The 23,527-nt window shown below is 37.6% G+C and overlaps 1 protein-coding gene across 1 annotated transcript; it reads left to right on the plus strand.

Annotated features, from left to right (window-relative positions):
• Positions 1-6,011: 6,011 nt before the first annotated feature.
• Positions 6,012-18,047, plus strand: CASP1 (caspase 1). The gene is made up of 10 exons (XM_007124575.3): positions 6,012-6,045; positions 6,669-6,935; positions 8,698-8,760; positions 11,766-11,881; positions 12,524-12,697; positions 13,157-13,391; positions 13,860-14,003; positions 16,917-17,026; positions 17,481-17,583; positions 17,996-18,047. Exons 1-9 carry the CDS (start codon positions 6,039-6,041, stop codon positions 17,577-17,579), a joined length of 1,215 nt encoding a protein of 404 aa, XP_007124637.1. The 5' UTR covers positions 6,012-6,038; the 3' UTR covers positions 17,580-17,583; positions 17,996-18,047.
• The last annotated feature ends 5,480 nt before the right edge of the window (positions 18,048-23,527 follow it).

Raw genomic sequence — 23,527 nt, forward strand, 5'->3', positions numbered from 1 at the left:
AGAATTCCTTCTGCTTGAGCTGCCATGTGAAAAAAACAGATTCAAGACCTATATTCTTCCTCAAGGATTTGGCTCCAGCGTGATACCAAGGTCAGCCTTTCCACCTTGTGGAGGTTTCATAGGTCAGTATTTTCATAGTACTGTTGGAATAGAAACAAGGAGAGCACATTTCTCCTGACGGCTGCCAGTTCAGGCAAGCTCTTCACTGTTCCACTCCAGCTCACAACCTCTGCAGCTTCTTTTCCCAGCCAACCCTAAATCCCAGGTTCTCCCATCTCATATCTTGGCCTGAATGCCTTGGCTACTCAAGGCTCAGCTCCTGATTCATATGTGACCAGCAATGCCTCAAAGAACATGTGCTATTAAATTCTCAGTGCTGTGGAGAATGGGGGTCTCAGAGAGCTCCTATTTATCCCTGATACTACTAGATTAGGACAGTCAGCAATGATATTCACAGAGGATATATATCCAAAATACCTAGGATTATTTTTATATAGTCATAACCCTGAGCCTCACTCTTGGAGAGTCTGGTTCAATAATCTGGTGTAAACTTGAATATTAGTATTTTCAAAATTTTCCACAAGCAGAACCAATATAGATTAAGTACTCATTCCAATGTCTATTTCTCCTTAAACCCTCAATACAAAATAGCTATTTTAGAGGTATGTTCATGTGACTCTCCTACTCAAGATGCTACATTGGCTTCCTATTGCCTGTCACATCAGTTTAAATTCCTCACTGAGGCTGATTGTTGTAAATCTTCATAATCTACATCCAGTCTATCTCTCAAAACACACCTTTGAGTGATCTCAAACAAATGCCTTTTGATTCAAACAAAATTTTTTTAAAAATTCCCTCCTTCCTTGATTTTGGCCTTGAAATTTTGTTTATATTATTCTCCCCATCAGATTGCTCTGGTCTCACATTTCTATGCTCTGTAGCTTTTTAAATTTTTTTTATTATTTATTTTTAAATCATGGACTTTAGATTTAAGCAATCAAATTACATTTTGTACTCATGAACTCTGCTATTGACAAAGAGATGTATCCACTCAGAACCTCAATTTTTGATCTTTAAAATTGGGATACTAGTAATAATTTTCCAGTATTGTTGAGTGGGTGAAAGGACTTATCTCAGTACCTAGAACACAGAAATATCTCAATAAATTAGTTACATTCTCTCTCCTTCATTACCAGTCTGAAAACTATCCCTCCTGCCAGCATGTGCACTCTTCCCTGATTGTTCCAGGTCATAGGTCGTATTTAATTGACCCTTTTCTGATATATCCGATGCCCTCACTTATTATCACTATAATTCTTATCAGTGCTTATATTTTATCTCCCCAAATTATCTTCAGTTCCATAAGAACAAGTGCATAGCTCTATCCTCTGCTTTTACCCTCCATATTTCCTGAGGAGTCCAGACTGAAGCATAGCACATCACATAGAGCAAGTATTGGATGGGGAGGAAAGCTGGCTTCTCACCCAAGTTCTGCAACTTGTGCTTGCCAAGCCTCTGAACCAACTGTTTTCCTGGTTTTCTTCTTCATAGGATAGAATTAGTGCTTATTTAACCTAACTTACACAGTTGTTATGACAGGCCATAAAATAAGGCATATGAAAAATTTAGAATTACTTTACAAAATATATTTTGACATTGCTTTGCTTTTGGAATATAGCTCATGACTACTATAGATGGGAGGCATTGTGTCATGGTCTTTACACATACTATGCCATCCTACAAATAAGAATAATTATGAGCTCCCCCATACAGATGAGAAAACAGAAGCTTAGAGACATTAAATAAATATCCAAGATCGAGAGCTAATAAATGGAAGTTGATGCCAAGGCTACTGAATCTCAAAATCCATCTTGATAAGCTGTACAGAAGGGAAGGTTTTAGACAAAGAAAAAGATAAAATAACATGTTAGTGGTCTTACTAAGATGTATTAATCACAATGTCCTAAAAATATAAAGAAGAAAAAGAGATAGATAAACTTAGAGGGTAAGTGGATTTCTAAGGGATGAAAATGGCACAACCAGAACACAAGCACAAGATCTTCTGCCTTCTGTGTAAAAGCTTCTCACATTACCTACCTTTATTAAAAGGTGATACTTTTGCACAAACAGACTATCAAAGGCAATTCTGACAGGAGGATTTTTAAATCATTATGCTTCCTTTAAAACACTTACAATTGGGCTGCCACTTAATTTATTTTACAATGATTTTATCTATATAACATTCTATCTATTTATTACTACTTTCTAGGTGCATATCTTATTTTATAAACTGATCATCTCTATAAATTATCCCTATAAATTATTTTCATTCTGTCTAAAAATCCCCATCCAACTGTAGATAATTCCATTTCAGTCACTATAGGAATCTCTTCCTTTTACCAGAGTTTTGACTGATTTGTGGAGCTTGATCGAGAATGTCCAGAAAAACAAGAAAAGAAAATCCTTTCCAGTCTATCATTACAACAATTGATTTTAGTTTTTAAAATTCAGTATTATCGTGGTATAATTTACATAAAAATGAAGTGGATCTCTTTTAAGTGTACAATTTGATTATTAATGACAAATGTACACTGTAGTATAACATCACCCCAATTAAGATGCAGAACATTTCCATCCATCACCCCAGAAAGTCACCTTGTGCCCTTTGCCCTCAATTTCCTTCCATCTTCCCCTCAGGCAATTAGTGATTTGATTTCTATCACAATACATTTGTTTTTTTCCTATTTTAGAACTTCATATAATTCAAATCATAAGGTATGTATCTGTTGTATAGGGATTCTTTTGGTTATAATAAAAGCATAATGTTTTCACCCATGTTTCTGCATGTATCAGTAATTTGTTACTTTTTTATTGTTGAGTAGTATGCCAGTGTATGCATATAATACAGTTTGTTTACTCCAGCACCTATAATGGGCATTTGGGATGTTTCCAGTTTTTAGCATTTTCACTTTGGTGGAAACAGTGGACCCATGCTATGCAGTGCCTCTCTGTTTAGCTTCCAGGGATCAATGGAATAATCAATTGATCATGTCCTTAGAGTTCTACATTCCAAAGTATACTGCCTAGCCATCCTCTGTGGCTTGGATGCCACATCAGCATGCTTCAACTCAGTGCTATGTGGCCCTGGATGGTGGAGAAACCCTCATGTGAAATCCTTAAGGTATTTGGGAAATAACTAATTAAACAAATAATTATAAAAATGGAAAGGAAAAAACGTACATGTAATTTCTGCTTTCTTCCCTGCAACAAGTCTCCTTGTGGCAAGGAGCACAGGATTGTGCTGCAAACTTGATTGGATAATTAAGCAAAGTAGTAAAGATAAAAAAAACACCCTGAGAAAATCCTTAGATTAAAATCTACACAGTAAATTTTCTAACTAAAATAAATTTAACACTTAGCCTACAGTGCAGGGAGCAAAACTGGTGCCCACGTGCAAAAGCAAGTTTGTTTGTAATTGTACAGAGTTTTAAAACAATAGTATTAGAGCTATCAATATTTAATTTAGATATTTCATACACGTGTGAATGTACAGACACACACAGACAAACAGAACATTTTAGTAACTCTGGCTCCTTAATTGTCTTAAGATAATAAGGTAATAATGCCCAAAGTGTATTATTTTTTATTTTATTTTTAAAAAATTTTTAATTTAATTTTTATTTTATATTGGAGTATAGTTGATTTACAATGTTTTGTTAGATTCAGGTGTACAGCAAAGTGATTCAGTTATACATAGACATATATCCATTCTTTTTCAGCTTCTTTTCCTATATAGGTTATTACAAAATACTGAGTAGAGTTTCCCATGGACAGTAAATCCTTGCTGATTATCTATTTTATATATAGTAGTATGTATATGTTAATCCCAAACTCCTAATTTATTCCTCCCTCTCACATTTTCCCTTTGGTAACCATAAGTTTGTTTTCAAAGTCTGTGAGTCTGTTTGTGTTTTGGAAATAAGTTCATTTTATCATTTTTTTAGATTCCACATATAAGTGATATCATATGATATTTGTCTTTGTCTGATTTACTTAACTTAATATGATGATCTCTAGGTCCATCCATGTTGCTGCAAATGGCATTATTTCATTCTTTTGCATGGCTGAGTAATATTCCATTGTATGTATGTACCATATCTTCTTTATCCATTCCTCTGTTGATGGACATTTAGGTTGCGTCCATGCCTTGGCTGTTGTAAATAGTGTTGCAATGAATTTTGAGGTGCATGTATTGTTTCAAATTATGTTTTTTTTTCCGGATATATGTCCAAGAGTGGGATTGCTGGATCATATGGCACTTCTATTTTTAGTTTTTTAAGGAAACCCCATACTGTTCTCCATAGTGGTTGTACCAATTTACATTCCCCAAAAATATTTTCAGTAAGTACATTGATAAGCATGAAGGCCTAATATCTGCATTTTTTTACTAGCGCATTTTTCATCAAATATATCAAATATATGTAAAATAAATTGGCCACATTGGGTTTACTTCTGGGATAATTAATTGTACATGTGTTTACAAAAAACAATGACTTCTTGTGCCTTCCCGGACTCTTCTATTTTCAGTATTAATGAGTCTTCCAACATTCATAACCTGCTTCCTTAATTAATTTCTCCTCCGTAGCACTTACCACATCTAATATTCTGAATATCCTAGTTACACATATTAGGTTTCATGTTTGTCTTTTCATTTTGAATGTGAGGTCTGGGGGTAGGGGATCATTGTTTGTTTTGGCTGAACCCTGGTTCCTAGAACAGTGTCTGATATGGAGTAGGTCATCCATATATATTTGCTAAATGAATGAATAAATGAGATGCACAAAAGATAAAAGGAAAATCTGCAGATAATTAACCTTGGCTATTTTTCTGGTGTAAAATATTTATATTATAAATAATAACACCACTTACTGTGTGTTTATCATTTGTCAGGAAATGTTCTATGCAGCTTCCACATTTTCACCTACTTAATGCTCAAAACTGTGTATGTATGTACTATTAATGAAAGCATTTTACAGATAGAGGAAGCACAGCATAGAAAAGTTCTATACCTTGCCCAAGAACAGATAGTTAACGCTATCTGTAAAATGCTTAGTAAAATGCTAAGTCCAACATTCTGAGTCTGGAGCCTGTGCTTTTATCTCTGCATTGCCCCTCAAAACAGAGCCACTTGAAATAGAAGAGTGTTAGATTTGATTCTGGTGAGAAATATTTCCTTCCTAAAAATAGAAAATGTAGGAAGCTCTTTCAGTAGAACTTTTAGGAAGTTCCCTTCCTAAAAGCTTCACAGGGACACACAGCTCCCAAGACACAGCCCAGACACATGAGGTGGGACCATGGATCACAGTGGTTCATCTTCTCCCAGTACTGTAGATTGAATGTCTGTGTCAAATTCACATGTTCAAAACCTAATGCCCAAGGTGGTGGTATTAGGAGGTGGGACCTTTGGGTGTTGAATTGATCATGAGGGCAGAACTCTTATAACAGAGATTCCCAGAGAGATACCTTGTCCTTCTGCCATGTGAGGACAATGGTGAGAGGTTGGCAGTCTGCAAGTCATAAAAGGAAGTTCACCACAACTCAACCATGCTGGCACCCTGATCTTAGACTCCAAGCCTCTGAAACTGTGAGGAATACATTTCTCTTGTTTATAAGCCATACAGTCTGTGGTATTTTGTTAGAGCAGCCTGAATGAATGAAGATACCATAGAAAGAGTTGCTCTTGCAGATCACACGTCATTATTATGTGCGTTTAATTGTATATATACTTTCTCACTCTTTTCTTATTCTGTAAGCCCCATTCCCTTCCTACCCTGACCTGAGTCAAGTTCTGGTGAAGGATACACTCCCTGATATGGTCTAAGTTTCAGTAATCTGATAATTTCTTTGGAACAACAACAAAAAATGCATATATATGCATGTGTCATGGGTATTTTGCAATGTGTACACGCCCTGCTGAAAAGGAAGGTGGAACATGCTTTCAGTTTCATACCACACACCAAGGCTAAGAGAGAAAAGCCATGGCCGGTGAGTTTCTTTCTTGAAAGAATAGTTTTGGAAGGGGCTGGCTTTTGCAGAAGCCATAATTAAGTTCTGTGAACGTTTAGGTGAGCAGAACAGAAGGAGTGCAAAAAGAAGGAGGGGTGGGGGCAAAGGGAAAGAGAGAAGGGGCCCAGAGGCCCCACAGTGTTTACAAAGGGAAGACAGGTCCAGAAAGGAACTGGGCTTTACTGGCTGGTATCCTGCTGTCATTTTGCAATCTTAACTCAATTCTTGAATGTCATAGTCTGACAGAGGATGCAGAATTGGCATAGAATGGGTACAAGTAGTTGTTGTCCCGAAAGGAAATGGACAATCACTATTTCATTATTGTATTATGCACAGTTGAATAAACATGAGGCATGTTATGATGACCCATGGTTTTCAGGTACTAACTTGGAGGTAGTAAATCTCAGTCTTCAGGCCTCTCAGTGAGTATATATGGGTAATACTGAGGGAAGAATAAGAGATGTGGGTGTCCTCAGGATTACCACACTGTGTGGGGAGGGACATTTTATTGATTAAATCTAAATGAAGTTATTCTCCATGGCAGAGATGAAAGGAAAATGAGGCTGTTTCTGTGACTTGAGGCATCCTTTTGTTTCCAACAGACAAGGTCCTGAAGGAGAAGAGAAAGCTGTTTGTCCATTCAGTGAGCATGGGTACAATAAATGGCTTGCTGGATGAACTATTAGAGAAAAGAGTGCTGAACCAGGAGGAGATGGAGAAAGTAAGAGATGAAAATGCTACAGTTATGGATAAGGCCCGAGCTTTGATAGACTCTGTCATTCGGAAAGGGCCCCAGGCATGCCAAATTTGCATCCGTCATATTAGTGAAGATGATTCCCTCCTTGCAGGAACACTGGGGCTCTCCTCAGGTAAGGGTCAATGACTCAGACTGAAGTTCATGTAGGACATGTTTCTTTATGCCTAACATCTGATTTCTTCATTGGTCATGTTAGTTTGCAAACAACTTCCCTACCTCTGGCTTCAGGGCCCCATTTCTATATCAGTGGTCATTTTGCATCCCCTCTGTCTCTTTTCTTCTTTGAACCTGTTCTTTTGGCCTTAGTGGCCTTCTTTTGATTAAAACTCATTTCCTATCCTGAGTATGTCATAGCTCATTTGTTGAAGATCATGAGAACCGTCTTGAAAAGCTTCATACTGCATCCTCTAGTCCTCCTAGCAAGGCACTATTGATTTATCTAGTTAGTTATTTAAAATAGTTAGTTAAAGCCTAGAGGTCCCTAGGAACTTATGTAGTCATCAGACACAAAGGTTTAAGGTCTGTAATCAAATACTTTGTCCAACTTCTCTCCAAAATTTTGCTCTCCAGGTGGAATAAAATATATTTCAGGGATAGTGGAACACTCAGAGAATAAATTCAACTTTTACAGAAAAGTAAGGATTTTAAGCAGACTCTTTCAGTTGCCCCCTTGCATTTACTTTTGAATAAGATTGTGCACTACCACGGTACTCTACTGGGGACCATTCTGGGAGGACCAGCCCCCCACTCTAGTCTCCTGAGGGCCCAATACAGGTTCAGCCATCTGAGCTGCCACTTCTGTGGTTCCCTAGTTCCTCCATAAAAATAAAGACAAGAGCTCTGATGGACTTACAGTTACTGGTTTCTTTTGTGCTTCTGGAAGTCATTCAGGGGAAGAAGATGTTATCTGAAAGCAAGAAGGCATTTTTTTCCTAGGGATTGAGAGAAGCCTGTGCCCCTCTGAGTGACACAGCAAATGTTTTCTGTGTTGAATTTCTTTGTATTTTTGGGTTTTTTTTTTTGATACATCTTTTACATTAACCTCTGCCTCAAGAATTAAAGACAATCCATCAATAACAATAAGGTTCTAGAATATTTGTATAATAACAAAAGTGTCTTCTTCCTTGTCATATTTCTTTCAACTCACAGTCCTTGAGCCATAGAGGCACTTATACAACTCGTGATAACTAATTCCTGGAGTCTGCCTCCCTAGTTGTCAGATGATGTCTCCTCTGTCAGGGTGGTCATGACTTGTTTCCTCCTCATCTATTTGCCAGTTGTTTCTGGGTGCTAGTACATGATAATTGGATGTAATATTTAAATGTACTGTAAAGGGAGAGATATAAAGAAAACTTCTTAGCAGACACAATACTGCAATAGCAAGGCCTCCTCCAGAAAATGTTCTTGAATTTATTGATGGTTAATTTAGTCCAGCAGTCTACATGGGAAAGATGGGACAAACTGCAGCCTGCTTCCTTGGACTTGAAGTTTTGTGGGATGCCCTATGGCTCTCCTCCATTCACAACAGAGACATGAACCATATTTTGCCTATGGAAATCTTGTCTTCAATAGGTACTATGAGAGAAAAACTTGGAGTATTTTTCATTTGTTGGCTCATGCCAATTCTTAAGTTTCTGGAATAAGTTTCTCAGGCGGGTGTTGCTACACTGAGATCCTTATAAAAACCTTAAATAAATTTAATTTCAATTCTTGTCCTTGAAATTGACAATCACAATGCATAGTGACCCCAGAGAAGATATTAATAGATTTGAGTGAGTAAGGCAAATGCAGATTACAGAGGCTGTGTGTCTAACACATTGGGGTAAGAATATTCAGAGACTGTGACTATTTTAATGTCCTTCATCTTTCCTCAGGTTCACAATCTGGAAATTTTCTTAATACACAAGAATCCCAAGCAGTGGTTCCTCCTTTCCCAGGTAATGGTATTTTCAAGGCAATGACATTCTTTGAACCCCACCTTCCCTGACATTAACTACAGATTAATGGATGAATCCAGGGTAAGGGGGGCTATTAGTAATTATCACAGATTTATTCTATACCCTTTTCTCTTCTTAATCTAGTCTGCTTTAGCAGGAGCTGTTCCTACAGCTTCACTATCATGTTTATACCAACAAATTCTCAGTCTGTATCTCAAATCCTGACTAACCACTTGAGTGCCACACTTCACTAAGTGTCTACTCAACATATGCACTCATATCTCCTACAGACACATTTAATCTACATGGGCCCAGAGATATCTTGCCATCCTTCTCCCACCTTACTTCCCTTCCACTTTCCTCTATCTTGATTAATGGTGCCACCATCACCCAGTTATTCAAACCAGAAACCTGAAATTATCTTAGACTCTTTCTTCTTCCTCACTTCCAACATTCAAGCAGCAGCCAGATTTTATTGATTTCTCTCTCAAATTCAGATCTGTCTCTGCATTTCTACTTCTACAATTAGATTTCAGAGCCCCCATTGTTACAGTGTTCCATGATTCTCCAGTCATAACTCTCAATATATTTTTCTTGTTATTTTTTTTTTAGTAAATACATCCTTTTCCCTCACAGAACATTAAGCTTAATGAGGAAATTGAACATATCTGATTTATTTATAGATAACATCTAATAGAAGTTGACCTGTAATGTGTATGAACATATATTTGTTAAAACTATTTCACTGAATAATATGGCCAGAGTCACTACTATTTTCTATGCCATTAGAAAATATTTAGCACATGCCAACTGTGTTACAGACCCTATTCTATAAACTATTTAGAGAGTAATGAATGAAACAAGCAAGGGTATTGCTTTTATCGAACTTACATGAATATATGAATAGTGAATGAATAGGCATTTAAGAAGCTCCACCATCAAATTAAAACCAGCCATAAATTTAGGGATGGAAATGACACTACATATATCTGTATCAGTTATTATGATATGGAATGTTATAACACAGACATATTTATAATGGCTCAGATATAATAGAAAATTTTTTCCCAAATCACAAAATTTCTAAAATGGGCATTTTTCATCAGAATGCAGCTTTCCTCCAAGTGCTAATTCAGATACCTAGGCCTATTCCATCATATGGCTCTGATATCTGCAACATATGATGTCAGAATAACTGTGGCAATAACAGTCAAGTTAATGACATTGGAAAGAGTATGTGAGATCATTTGTGAGAGATTTTGCTAGGCTTGACCTGGATGAATCACACAGTATTTCAGCTTGCATCCCATTGTCTAGAACTTAGTTATATGGTCACACCAAGTCACTGGATTGGTTGGCAATATAGATCAGCTATGTGTCCAGGAACAAAGAATAAAGTGTCTTGTTGAACAGCTAGCCAGTCTCTGCCACAAAATTTAAATGAAAAACTTTTCATTCTACACAATATCGAAGGTAGCACAAGAAATAACTAGGTCTCAAATCACAAAGAAGTTCTTAAAAATATTTCATTTCTCTACCCTGAAAATGGTGGTTTCAGCTTTATTGAATCAAGGTCAGTATGCATTAGATTTCTTATTAGCAAATCTTATATTTGTCTGAATCCAGCCTCTTGCTTACCAAATAATCACTGCTTTACTTGTTCTGGAACAGTATTTCATCCACATTTGTGGACAGATTTCATCACAAAATGACCCTTTTCTCTTAAAATAAAAATACCCTTAATTTGGAAGAAATTTAGAGGTCACAGAAGCAAATATTTCACCAAGTTTAGAAATTACTCTAGTGAATCAATTAAGGGTGCATATTTTCTTAGCTATTTCATGGGATGGGACACTCACTATATAACCAACTGCCATAAGAAAAATTAGTTCTAATAAAATCCAAATATTTATCTTTAATGTTTTCTATTGTTCTTCAGACTCCTTTATGAAGGAATACATTTCTTCCACATAATAATGATTTCTATAGTTTTCTCAGATATATCCATTCTAATTATCTCTTACTTTCTCCACAGTCAACACACTTCATGCTCTCTTGGCTTACCTGAATATACAACAGTTTCTTCAAATTCCCCTTCAAAATTGAATATGTTTCTTGCTTGAATAGTTTAGTTTCTAAAGGATCTTCTAAATATCAAGAAAACTTATTTCTATTTTGAAACAAAGATTATGTTAATTTCTTTAGAAAATACATCACATTATTGGATGGTGTTAAAATTGTGATCAAAGAAACCCCCAAGGCTTTTTTTCACTTGAACTACTGTGAAAACTCTTCCTCATATATTTGTGCAATCAATGCTTAGTGCTATAAATCTCTCTAAGAGTATACCTTGATTTTAGTATTTATCATTCTATTTCATATTCATTCTAGTTCATGTATTCAATATCTTCTCCTTCTCACTATATGTACACAAAGTAGAGAGATCTTAAAGGTTAGGACAAAAGCTCACTTTCTTTCTTTCTTACTTTTTTTCTCTTTCTTTCTTTCTTTCCTTCAAATCTCTAATGCCTACTATCATGCCTGTTAAGCAAATAAATAACTAAATAAATAGATACATAAATGTATATATTTTTTAAAAAATCATTGAAATAGATTCATTAAGGTCTACCTCCATTATCCTAAGCTTTCAATTATTTGAAATACATTTATATCTTAACTATTTTATCTAACATATTGTTTTCTGAGAATTTTATTATGCATGGCCTTAAAAAACTCCCTTTCAATTATTTTAATGAAAAGATTTGTGGAATGCTGATTCTAAGAGATGAAGGGATGTGATTACTGTATCACACTACTGGAAATCTCTGGCTTGGAATATATTCTTTTAGCAGAGATGCATTTAATGATGCTAAGGACTAGCCCAGGATTGTCTTCCTAAAGATTAATTTCCTCCTCTGTGGCTTCACACACAGATGATTCTAGGAGGAGCACCAAATGGGACACTCAGGAATGCCATTATTCATAATGTTTCTTGTCTCTTGCAGCTCCTCAGGCAATGCAGGACAACCCAGTTAAGCTTGCATCTTCAGGGCCAGGAGGGAACCTCAAGCTTTGCCCCCTAGAAACAGCCCAAAGGATATGGAAAGAAAAGTCAGCAGAGGTACTGTGCTCAGAACATAAGGATCTGGGTGAAAAACACACTGGAGACCATTCTAAACTGTGGTGTTCTGCCTTAGAGCTAATTTCCTTGAGAGGTTCTGGAAAACCATTCTCCTCTTCCCTTACATAAAGGATTCCTATTTCCCAGGTTTATGTAGAGATTTCCAAGTTTGGTCCAATCCCCTGAGTAAATAATTATAATAATAACAACAATAGTATCTATTTAATGCTTAATATGAATCAGACACTGTTCTAAGGAAGTTGCAAGTAATAACACCTTGAACCCTCAAAATAACCCATTTTAGAGATCAGAAAACTGAGACTTGGATTGTTAACTATTTTGGCTAAACCAGTAAGTCAAGGAATACATTTTAAAATTGAGTCATTATGACTCCAAGCCAGTTCATCTCACACAGCCCTACCTCTCAAAAGTAATTAAATCAAGTGCTCAGCTGCCATCTGGGCATTTGCAAATTTCATTCCACTCCTATGGTAGGACTCATTCTCTCTCCCTATTTTTATCTACGGTTCAAGAGATAAGGTTTCTAGGTAGGACTAAGGGAGGAGAAGCTGTCTTATACCTTCAAGATGAATATTTAATTAGAGAGAACAAGATTGTTCATCCAACCTGCATTTCTTACAGATTTACCCAATAATGGAAAGGTCAATCCGCACACGTATTGCCCTCATTATCTGCAACACAGAGTTTGAAAATCTTCCCAGGAGAGATGGAGCTGATGTTGATATCAGAAGCATGAAGATGTTACTAGAAGGTCTGGGGTACAGTGTGGATGTGAAAGAAAATCTCACCGCTTCGGTAAAGTCTGTCATAATGTAGAGAAAATGGTCATGCCCTTTATACTCCTAAATAATGTTAGAAAGATTGGTTGTAGAACCAGAAACTTAATCTCTTGACAGTCTAAAATCTAAATTTGTTCTTGTAGGGTACTTCATGCTTCTAACCTAGATTCTTTTAGCAAGATTCTGGTAAAACTTTTAACTGGGAAGTGTTCTATTAATTCAATAATGTCCACAGCAAAATCAATCAATCAAGCAATCAATCAATCAATAAATAGTCCCTTACATTCTACTAGAAATCCCTGAATGGCAGCCCATAACACTTTCTTCACCTTTCTGTGAATTGAAACTTAAATTTTCTTTTTGTATTTCATTGATTTTCATATCATCCAGGAATTCCTTAATGTCTCTTTATTGGATTCCAAGGTGCCATGATAACCAATCACATAGTTCAAAATCAGTGGTATGTCTCTTTTAGGACATGACTATAGAGCTGAAGGCATTTGCTGCTCGCCCAGAGCACCGGACCTCTGATAGTACTTTTCTGGTGCTCATGTCTCATGGAATCCAGACTGGCATTTGTGGGAAGAAATACTCTGAAGAAGTCCCAGATGTATTAAAAGTCAACACCATCTTTCAAATTTTGAACACCTGGAATTGTCCAAGTTTGAAAGACAAACCCAAGGTGATCATTATCCAGGCCTGCCGTGGTGGTGAGTGCTGATGTCTGTTAGAACACAGAAGCTGAAGTTTGATCTCATCATCTGTATGTATCCAGTATTTTTCAGTTCCTTTGAGTCTACTCAAAAAAGGCTACAATCTTGTTTGGTGACAGTAGGTGTTCTTTGACATTACAAACAAGATTGTAGCTTCTATGAATTGTATGACTGATTGGAAGATATTTGTTCCATTTTCAACTGAGATATCACTTTTAATCTTAAGACTTTGATACTTGGTTGGTATACTCGGATAGGATATATTCATTTGAGGGTTAGGAGAGATAAGATAAGCCTCTTAAGATAAGATTTGTTGAAAAGATAGTTTTTGAAATGTATGTGTGTATCTGCATGTGAATTAAAGCTAATGACAAATAAATTAGTAAATATGTTTGAACAGATGTTTAGGGCAGAAAGTTCTCTTGATTATTGATAGTAACAAGGGACCAAATCTTGTCTTTCCAGAGAATCAAGGGGTGGTATGGCTCAAAGATTCAGTAGAAGCTTCTGGAAAGTGTTCCTTATTGGCTCCAGAAGATTTTGAGAATGATGCCATTAAGAAAGCCCACGTAGAGAAGGATTTTATTGCTTTTTGCTCTTCGACACCAGGTAATGGGTATCTGTGTAAGACACGTTTGTGGGCATTACCCATGCAGAAACTCACAACCATCCATTAGAGTGTGGATATCTGTGTTGAACTTTTCATGAGACTCTTGAAGACTAACTCAAGCCTTCCTCTCAGTTACACCTTCAATTCTCCTTATGCATGGAGACCAAATAAATATACATATATTTTTACTAAATTAGTAACTAGTAAACTCCCATGGTGCAAAATATTTTCCTGGACTGTGAGAAATAAATAGAAACATATCTACACTGAAGTAAATTAGAATCTGACTCCACATACAAAAAGGCCTACATGTTGGGATCACTCAACAGTTCAATTTGCCTAGACAAGTATTATAAAACTGTGGTATTTATAAAAGGGGTAGAGAGAAGGAGAAAAGCAGACAAAGCATATTGAGTCCCTAAGTTAAAGTTGTTTCAACGAGAAATATGGAGTTTATGAAACAGAAACAACCTGAATGATTCTAAGTCTAGGTTTTAGATTAAGAGTACTGCCAATTATATTTTGACTCTGTCATTTAGTACTCTGTATGTAGCTTCTCTGGGCTTTCTTTGAATTCTTTGCTAATATATGTGCATACAAATATCATTGTTGTAAGGATTAAATGAGATAATAAATATGAAATATTGAGCATGACAGAGTAAAGTACACATTAAATGATGGCTACTATTTTTTTGTTTTGTTTTGTTTTGTTTTTGCGGTACGCGGGCCTCTCACTGTTGTGGTCTTTCCCATCGTGGAGCACAGGCTCCGGACACGCAGGCCCAGTGGCCATGGCTCACGGGCCCAGCCGCTCCGTGGCATGTGGGATCTTCCCAGACCGGGGCACGATCCCGTGTCCCCTGCGTCGGCAGGCGGACTCTCAACCACTGCGGCACGAGGGAAGCCGCGGTGGTTGGAGATAAAATGAAATTTTCAGGGCACGATCCCGTGTCCCCTGCGTCGGCAGGCGGACTCTCAACCACTGCGCCACGAGGGAAGCCCCAGTGATGGCTACTATTAAAGATGTTTCTATGTTGTAACTTAATTCAAGGTTTTACCTTGAGTTACTTTCCATATAAAGGTTTAAATAAAAGTCATCCACTATGTTTTGGAATTTCTTGGACCTTAACATTCTCTTGATTACTTCCAACTTTAAAGACTTGCCTCTGATCAAGTAGTTTAATTTCCAGATTATTTTCTATAATAAGGTACCATCTCTCCGGAGATAGCCTGCTTTTTGCATTGTGTTGATCCTAACTTTTTTTTTTTAATCTTTATTGGAGTATAATTGTTTTACAATGGTGTGTTACTTTCTGCTTTATAACAAAGTGAATCAGCTGTACATGTACATATATCCCCATATCTCCTCCCTCTTGTGTCTCCCTCCCACCCTCCCTATCCCACACCTCTAGGTGGACACAAAGCTTATCTCCCTGTGCCATGTGGCTGCTTCCCACTAGCTATCTATTCTACATTTAGTAGTGTATATATGTCCATGCCACTCTCTCACTTCATGTGTTGACTATATCTTGATATAGAAATCAATTTTTTTCAACAATTGAAAATAATGACACTAGGCAAAACCTCCACACATTTACAGTTTACGTATACTTAGCAGACTTAATATTAGAAATAACTATTTTTTAAAAATCCTTTGATCCCAGCCTTGCACAAGAGATTTACCTCTGGCAATTATAAGCTTTGTAGCCCCCTGTCTTCTTGTCATCCATCTTGGTGATTTCTGTCTCCTTTTCATTCACTTTCCTTACCCTCCTTTCCAGATGATTCATAGAAACTCCAGTTCAGTTGTCTTCAGTTTCCACAAGTAAACCTAGCTTCACATTCTCTGGTATTAATCCCAATTACTTTGTACGTAGTGCTCTTCTGAAGAAAAGTGACTGTCCCCTACCTAATTTCACAAGTAACTTACAGAGATACCAGCCTGCAACTCTCTCCTACCTACTTCCTTTAACTGGAATCAGCTTTGTAAGACAGTTGTAGTTTTAGATAGGATATTAATACATTACTATTTTACATTTTATTACCATGTTTATTGGCAAAAAGGTTTTTAAAGCATGTATCCATGTTAAATGCACAGCTATTGATACTTTTCTTATATATTCCTTTGCATAATTTTAAAATGGCTTCATAACTTCTATGTCCCTACTATTTTGTATAATTATTCTTTTTCAATGTCTTTTCCATAAGACTGTTTTGTCCTCCAATAGAATATGATCTTTCCCTCTTAAATTTTTTCTAGGTATGTATTTCTTTTCTGTTGATACCATTTTCATATTTAGTTAATATTTCCTTTCTCTAAATACCTTATGGTCAGTATTATTTGATTTTAATTTAATTATAAAGTAGATAAACTGAAATATTATTAATATGATTACCTTGTATAGACTGGGTATTACATATCCTATATTCTCCCAGATCCTTGTGATACATTAAATCTAATATGAAAATATATCTTTGTGGCAGAAATTATTACCCTACCCATTGCAGTCAAAGCCATTGCATTTCAGAACATATAATTAACTATCAAGTCACTAAGTAGTACTCCTGGGATCCACACTCAGGTATTTCTTTCTCAAAGCCCAGTCACTCTCCTCCACCCCATTCTGCCTTTCTCTCCTTGTCTACTAGACTTGTGTTTCCTTGAACTCAGAGACTGTGCTGCCCTAACATCTGTACCTTATATAGCATACTTCACATGACTTTAACAATTGTCAAGTATCAGTGAAAATATACACACTAAATGATGAATATATTCACTTAAAAATGACATACAGTCTGTAGGAAACAACATAAACTCAACAGCCTGCCTCAGCTGGAATAGAAATCCTAGGACTCCATTTTTGTGGCCAGGCAAGACCTTGCATGAAATTTGGAATGTGCTTTCTTCACAGATAATGTTTCTTGGCGACATCCCATATTGGGTTCTCTTTTTATTATTAAACTCATTGAAAATTTCCAAGAATATGCCTGGTTTTGTGACCTGGAAGAAATCTTCCGAAAGGTAGGTGCTAGATACTTCTTACACTCTACTTCCCTGTTTGTTTTAATTGGAAGCCTAGGGAGCAGCTCTGGACAAGTTTTTCTACTAAAAACTGCTCTCCATTTCAAATGAGTTTTGAGGGTCTTTGGTGAGTCAGCCAACCTGGAAGCCAATTCCAAGTTCTATGACCTAGAAACCCCCTAGAAAACAATCAATTATTTTAACTCCCCTCTTTTCTGAATAGACAGGTGAGTAGAGTTTAATTTGCTTGTGTCCATATCTATTAGATTCAGTAGATTTTAAAAGCATGGTCATTTCATCCTTATATGTGCATATTGCTGATTTGTACAGAGGCACAAACTTTTTGTTTTTATCACTTATTTTGCTATACTTTTTGCAATTTTTCCAGCATAAGTGAAAATCCTTATACTCAGGAAAGAAAAAAAAAAATCTACAGACCTTCTTTTACTTTTAGGTTCGATTTTCATTTGAGCTGCCAGATGGTAAGGCACAGATGCCCACCGCTGAAAGAGTGACTTTGACAAGATGTTTCTACCTCTTTCCAGGATATTAAAAACGTAAGTTGTAGGGACAGATTTGTGTGTGTGTGGTAGGGGTAGGGCGAGGTTGAGGGAAGAGTGCTGAACTACATCCTGGTCAAGATCTCAAGGTCTAATATAATAAACAGTGGATAATGAAAGGATGCCTTTCTGTTGTTTAGTGTAGAGCACACTGCACTCCTCTCAAAGTTCTTCAGAGATAGATGGCCCTTTCTCAAGGTTAGCTGATATAGTTTGAGAGATGACCAGAGATGATGAAAGCTCAGTTTTTGATGTTCCTCCCCTTTACCTCAACAGGGCAATATTTAGACATAACATGGGCTCTTCCCTCTTATGAGTCTGTGTGACCCCTTGGTGGAGTGATTTTATAACTTGAATTTCTTTTAAAAGAATTCATTTTTTTCTTTTATTTCCTCTTTCTTTTCTTTAGGAAGCCAGGAGTTCTGTCACTCTATACATGTTTTGGGATCCTGTCAGCAGAAAAGAGACATTTCTTTAAACATTCCAATAAATCTGAAATAAAAATGAAAGGCTGTCATTTTTTTTTTTCCCCACCACTCTTAGAAGGCAGGGGATGGAATTTGGAGCAAGTAATGGATTTGGAGTCTTTAGACTTCATAAGAACTGAGCTGACTAACACCATTCTTTCCTTCTAGAAACGATTTCCTAGACTTTCTGCTTTAAGAATAGTGAAAAAATTACAGTAGGTACCTAACTTCAAAGAATTTAGAGCTCAACAAGAGATTCAGAGAAGGTAATGTGATAAGTAACTTATCCAAAATCCAAGAATTTGGGATGAAAAAGTCATGACTACAGTTTATGTTATTCTAACAGTTCCTTAAGGAATTTCAGGAATACGAAGTAATTTTTTTTTTCTTTTTTTATTTTGGGTATTGTCAGTTTACAACGTTGTGTTAGATTCTGCTGTATAAAGGAGTGAATCAGCTATATGTATACATATATTCCCTCCCTCTTGGATCTCCCTCCCACCCCCTCCCTTCCCACCCATCTAGGTCACAGCAGTGCAGGAACTCCCTGCACTATACAGCAGGTTTCCACTAGCTATCTGTTTTGCACATGGCAGTGCACGTATATCAATCTCAATCTCCAAATTCATCTCACTCCACCTCCCCTCACCATGTCCACATGCCTGTTCTCTATGTCTGCATCTTTATTCCTGCCCTGCAAATAGGTTCATCTGTACCACTTTTCTAGATTCCACATATATGCATTAATATATGATATTTGTTTTTCTCTTTCTGACTTACTTCACTCTGTATGACACTCTCTAGGTACATCCACATCTCTAAAAATGACCCAATTCTGTTCCTTTTTATGACTGAGTGATATGCCATTGTGTATATGTACCACATATTCTTTATCCATTCATCTGCCAATGGACATTTAGGTTGCTTCCATGTCCTGGCTATTGTAAATAGTGCTGCAATGAACATTGGGGTGCAGGTGTCTTTTTAAATTATGGGTTTCTCATGGTATATGCTCAGTAGTGGGACTACTGGGTCATATGGTAGTTATATTTTTTGGTTTTTTAAGGAACCTCCATACTATTCTCCAAAGCGGCTGCATCAATTTACATTCCCATCAACAGTATAAGAGGGTTCCCTATTCTCCACACCTTCTCCATCATTTATTGTTTGTAGATTTTTTGATGATGGCCATTCTGACCAGTGTGAGGTGATATCTCATTGTAGTTTTGATCTGCATTTCTCTAATATTAGTGATGTTGAGCATCTTTTCACGTGCTTTTTTGGATATTGAGCTGCATGATCTGTTTGTATATTTTGAAGATTAATCCCTTGTCTGTTGCTTTGTTTGCAAATATTTTCTCCTATTCTGAGGGTTGTCTTTTTGTCTCGTTTATGGTTTTCTTTGCTGTGCAAAAACTTTAAGTTTTATTAGGTCCCATTTGTTGTTTTTTTGTGTGTTTTCATTTTCATTACTCTAGGAGGTGAGTCAAAAATGATCTTGCTGTGATTTATGTCAAAGAGTATTCTTCTTATGTTTTCCTCTAAGAGTTTTATAGTTTCCCATCTTACATTTAGGTCTTTAATCCATTTTGAGTTTATTTTTGTGTATGGTGTTAGGGAGTTTTCTACGTTCATTCTTTTACATGTAGCTGTCCAGTTTTACAAGCACCACTTATTGAAGAGACTGTCTTTTCTCTATTGTATATTCTTTCCTACTTTGCTGTGGATTAGGTGGCCATAGGTATGTGGATTTGTCTCTGGGCTTTCTATCCGTTAACTCTGATCTGTATTTCTGTTTCTCTGCCAGTGCCATAGTCTCTTGATTACTGTAGCTTTGTAGTAAAGTTTGAAGACAGGGAACCTCATTCCTCCAGCTCTCCTTTTCTTTCTCAGCATTGCTTTGGCTATTCAGGGTCTTTGTGTTTCCAAACAAATTGTGAAATGTTTTATTCTAGTTTTGTGAAAAAATGCCATTGGTGGTTTGATAGGGATTGCATTGAGCCTGTAGGTTGTTTTGGGTAGTATAGCCATTTTCACAATATTGATTCTTCCAATGCAAGAACATGGTATATCTCTCCATCTGTTTGTGTCATCTTTGATTTCTTTCATCAATGTCTTATAGTTTTCTGCATACTGGTCTTTTACTTCCTTAGCTTTATTCCTGGTATTTTATTGTTTTTGTTGCAATGGTAAATGAGATTGTTTCCTTAACTTCTCTTTCTGATTTTTCATTGTTAGCTTATAGGAATGCAAGATATTTCTGTGCATTAATTTTGTATCCTGAAACTTTTCCAAATTGATTGATTAGCTCTAGTTGTTTTCTGGTGGCATCTTTAGGATTTTCTATGAATAACGTCATGTCATCTGCAAACAGTGACAGTTTTACTTCTTCTGTTCCAATTTGGATTCCTTTTATTTCTTTTTCTTCTCTTATTGCCATGGCTAGGACTTCCAAAATTAACTTGAATAAGAGTGGTGAGAGAGGACATCCTTGTCTTGTTCCTGATCTTAGAGGAAATGCTTTCAGTGTTTCACCATTGAGAAGAAAGTTTGCTATGGGTTTGTTGTATATGACCTTTATTATGTTAAGGTAGGTTCCCACTATGCCCACTTTCTGGAGAGTTTTTATTATGGGTGTTGAAGTCTGTCAAAACTTTTTCTGCATCTATTAAGATGATTGTATGATTTTTCTTCTTTAATTTGTCAATATGGTGTATAACATTGATTGATTTGAGACAGAAGAATGAGTAAGTGAGCTGGAACATACAATGGAAATAACTGCCAAGGCACAGAATAAAGAAAAAAAAAGAATGAAAAGAAATAGGGACTGTCTCAGAGACATCTACGACAACACTAAATGCACCAACATTCAAATTATAGTGGTCCCAGAAGAAGAAGAGAAAAAGAAACAGTCTGAGAAAGTATTTAAAGAGATTATAGTAGAAAACTTCCCTAATATGGGAAAGGAAATATCCACCCAAGATCAGATAGTGCAGAGTCCCATGCAGGATAAACTCAAGGAGAAACATGCTGAGACACACATTAATCAAAATTATAAAAATAAAATTCAGGAAGATGGCGGAAGAGTAAGACACGGAGATCACCTTCCTCCCTACAGATACATCAGAAATACATGTACATGTGGAACTGCTCCTATAGAACACCCACTGAACTCTGGCAGAAGATCTCAGACCTTCCAAAATGCAAGAAACTCTCCATGTACCTGGATAGGGCAAAAGAAAAAAGAATAAACAGAGACAAAAGAATAGGGACAGGACCTGCACCAGTGGGAGGGAGCTGTGAAGGAGGAAAGGTTTCCACACACTACAAGGCCCTTCATGGGCGGAGACTGCAGGTGGCAGAGGGGGAAGCTTCAGAGCCACGGAGAAGAGTGCAGTAACGGTGCAGAGGGCAAAGCGGAGAGATTCCTGCACGGAGGATTGGTGCCGACCAGCACGCACCAGCCTGAGAGATTTGTCTGCTCACCCGCCGGGATGGGCGGGGACTGGGAGCTGAGGCTCGGGCTTCGGTCGGTAGCCGGGAGAGGACTGGGGTAAGCTGCGTGAACAGAGCCTGAAGGGGTTAGCACACCACGGCTAGCCAGGAGGGAGTCCGGGAGAAGTCTGGAGCTGCCGAAGAGGCAAGAGACTTTTTCTTCCCTCTTTGCTTCCTGGTGCTCGAGGAGAGGGGATTAAGCACTCCACTTAAAGGAGCTCCAGAAATGGGCACGAGCCGCGGATATCAGCGCGGACACTAGAGATGGGCATGAGACACTAAGGCTGCTGCTGCTGCCACCAAGAAGCCTGTGTGCGAGCACAGGTCACTCTACACACCTCCCCTCCTGTGAGCCTGTGCAGCCCACCACTGCTAGGGTCCCACGACCCAGGGACAACTTCCCCGGGAGAACGCAGACGCGCCTCAGGCTGGGGCAACGTCACGCTGGCCTCTGCAGCCGCAGGCGCACCCCACATCTGTACCCCTCCCTTCCCCCGGCCTGAGTGAGCCAGAGCCCCTGAATCAGCTGCTCCTTTAACCCTGTCCTGTCTGAGCGAAGAGCAGATGTCCTCGGGTGACCTACGTGCAGAGGCGGGGCCAAGTCCCAAGCTGAAACCCAGGAACTGTGCAAACAAAGAGGAGAGAGGGAGGTCTCTCTCAGCAGCCTCAGAAGCAGCAGATTAAATCTCCACAATCAACTTGAAGGACACTGCATCTGTGGAATACCTGAATAGACAGCGAATCATCCCAAGTTGAGGAGGTGGATTTGGGGAGGAAGTTATATTATTAATTTCCCCTTTATCTTTTTGTGAGTGTATATGTGTGTGCTACTTTGTGAGCTTTTGTCTGTACAGCTTTGCTTTCACCATTTCTCCTAGGGGTCTGACTGTCCCAGTTTTTTTTTTTTGTTTTTTTACTTTTTAAAATTTTTCTTCTTAATAATTATTTTCTATTTTAATAACTTTATTTTATCCTACTTTATTTTATCTTTCTTTCTTTCATTCTTTCTTTCTTCCTTTCTTCCTTTCCATCTTCCTTCCTTTCTTCCTCCCACCTTCCTCCCTTCCTTCCTCCCTTCCATCCTTCCTTCCTTCCTTCCTCCTTCCTTTCTTTCTTTCCTTTCTATTTTTTCTCCCTTTTATTCTGAGCCATGTGGATTAAAGCCTCTTGGTGCTCCAGCCAGGTCTCAGGCCTGTGTCTCTGAGGTGGGAGAACCAACTTCAGGGCACTGGTGCACAAGAGACCTCCCAGCTCCACGTAATATAAAACTGTGAAAATCTCCCAGAGATCTCCATATCAACACCAAGACCGACCTTCACTCGACGACCAGCAAGCTACAGTGCTGGACACCTTATGCCCAACCACTAGCAAGAGAGGCTGACTAAAATCATAATAAGGCTACAGACACCCCAAAACACACCAGCAGACGTGGACCTACCCACCAGAAAGAAAAGATCCATCCTCATCCACCAGAACACATGCACTAGTCCCCTCCACCAGGAAACCTACACAACCCACTGAAACAACCTTAGCCACTGGGGACAGACACCAAAAACAATGGGAACAACGAACCTGCAGCTTGCAAAAAGGAGAACCCAAACACAGTAAGATAAGTGAAATGAAAAGACAGAAAAATGAAGGAACAAGGTAAAAACCCACAAGACCTAACAAATGAAGAGGAAATAGGCAGTCTACCTGAAAAAGAATTCAGAATAGGGTAGTAAAGATGATCCAAAATCTTGGAAATAGAATGGAGAAAATACAAGAAACGTTTAACAAGGACGTAGAAGAACTAAAGGGCAAACAAACAATCATGAACAACACAATAAATGAAATTAAATATTCTCTAGAAAACATCAATAGCAGAATAACTGAGGCAGAAGAATGGATAAGTGACCAGGAAGCTAAAATAGTGGAAATAACTACTGCAGAGCAGAATAAAGAAAAAAGAATGAAAAGAATTGAGGACAGTCTCAGAG

This window comes from Physeter macrocephalus, chromosome 16 (genome assembly GCF_002837175.3).
Source record: "Physeter macrocephalus isolate SW-GA chromosome 16, ASM283717v5, whole genome shotgun sequence".
NCBI classification, from domain to species: domain Eukaryota; kingdom Metazoa; phylum Chordata; class Mammalia; order Artiodactyla; family Physeteridae; genus Physeter; species Physeter macrocephalus.

What these genes read in the sequence shown, in the direction of transcription:
- CASP1 (XM_007124575.3), top strand. An exon ending in AAGAAAATCTCACCGCTTCG is followed by an intron (nt 12,698 to 13,156) that starts GTAAAGTCTGTC and finishes TGTCTCTTTTAG; the next exon opens with GACATGACTATAGAGCTGAA. An exon ending in TGGAAGAAATCTTCCGAAAG is followed by an intron (nt 17,027 to 17,480) that starts GTAGGTGCTAGA and finishes TTTTACTTTTAG; the next exon opens with GTTCGATTTTCATTTGAGCT.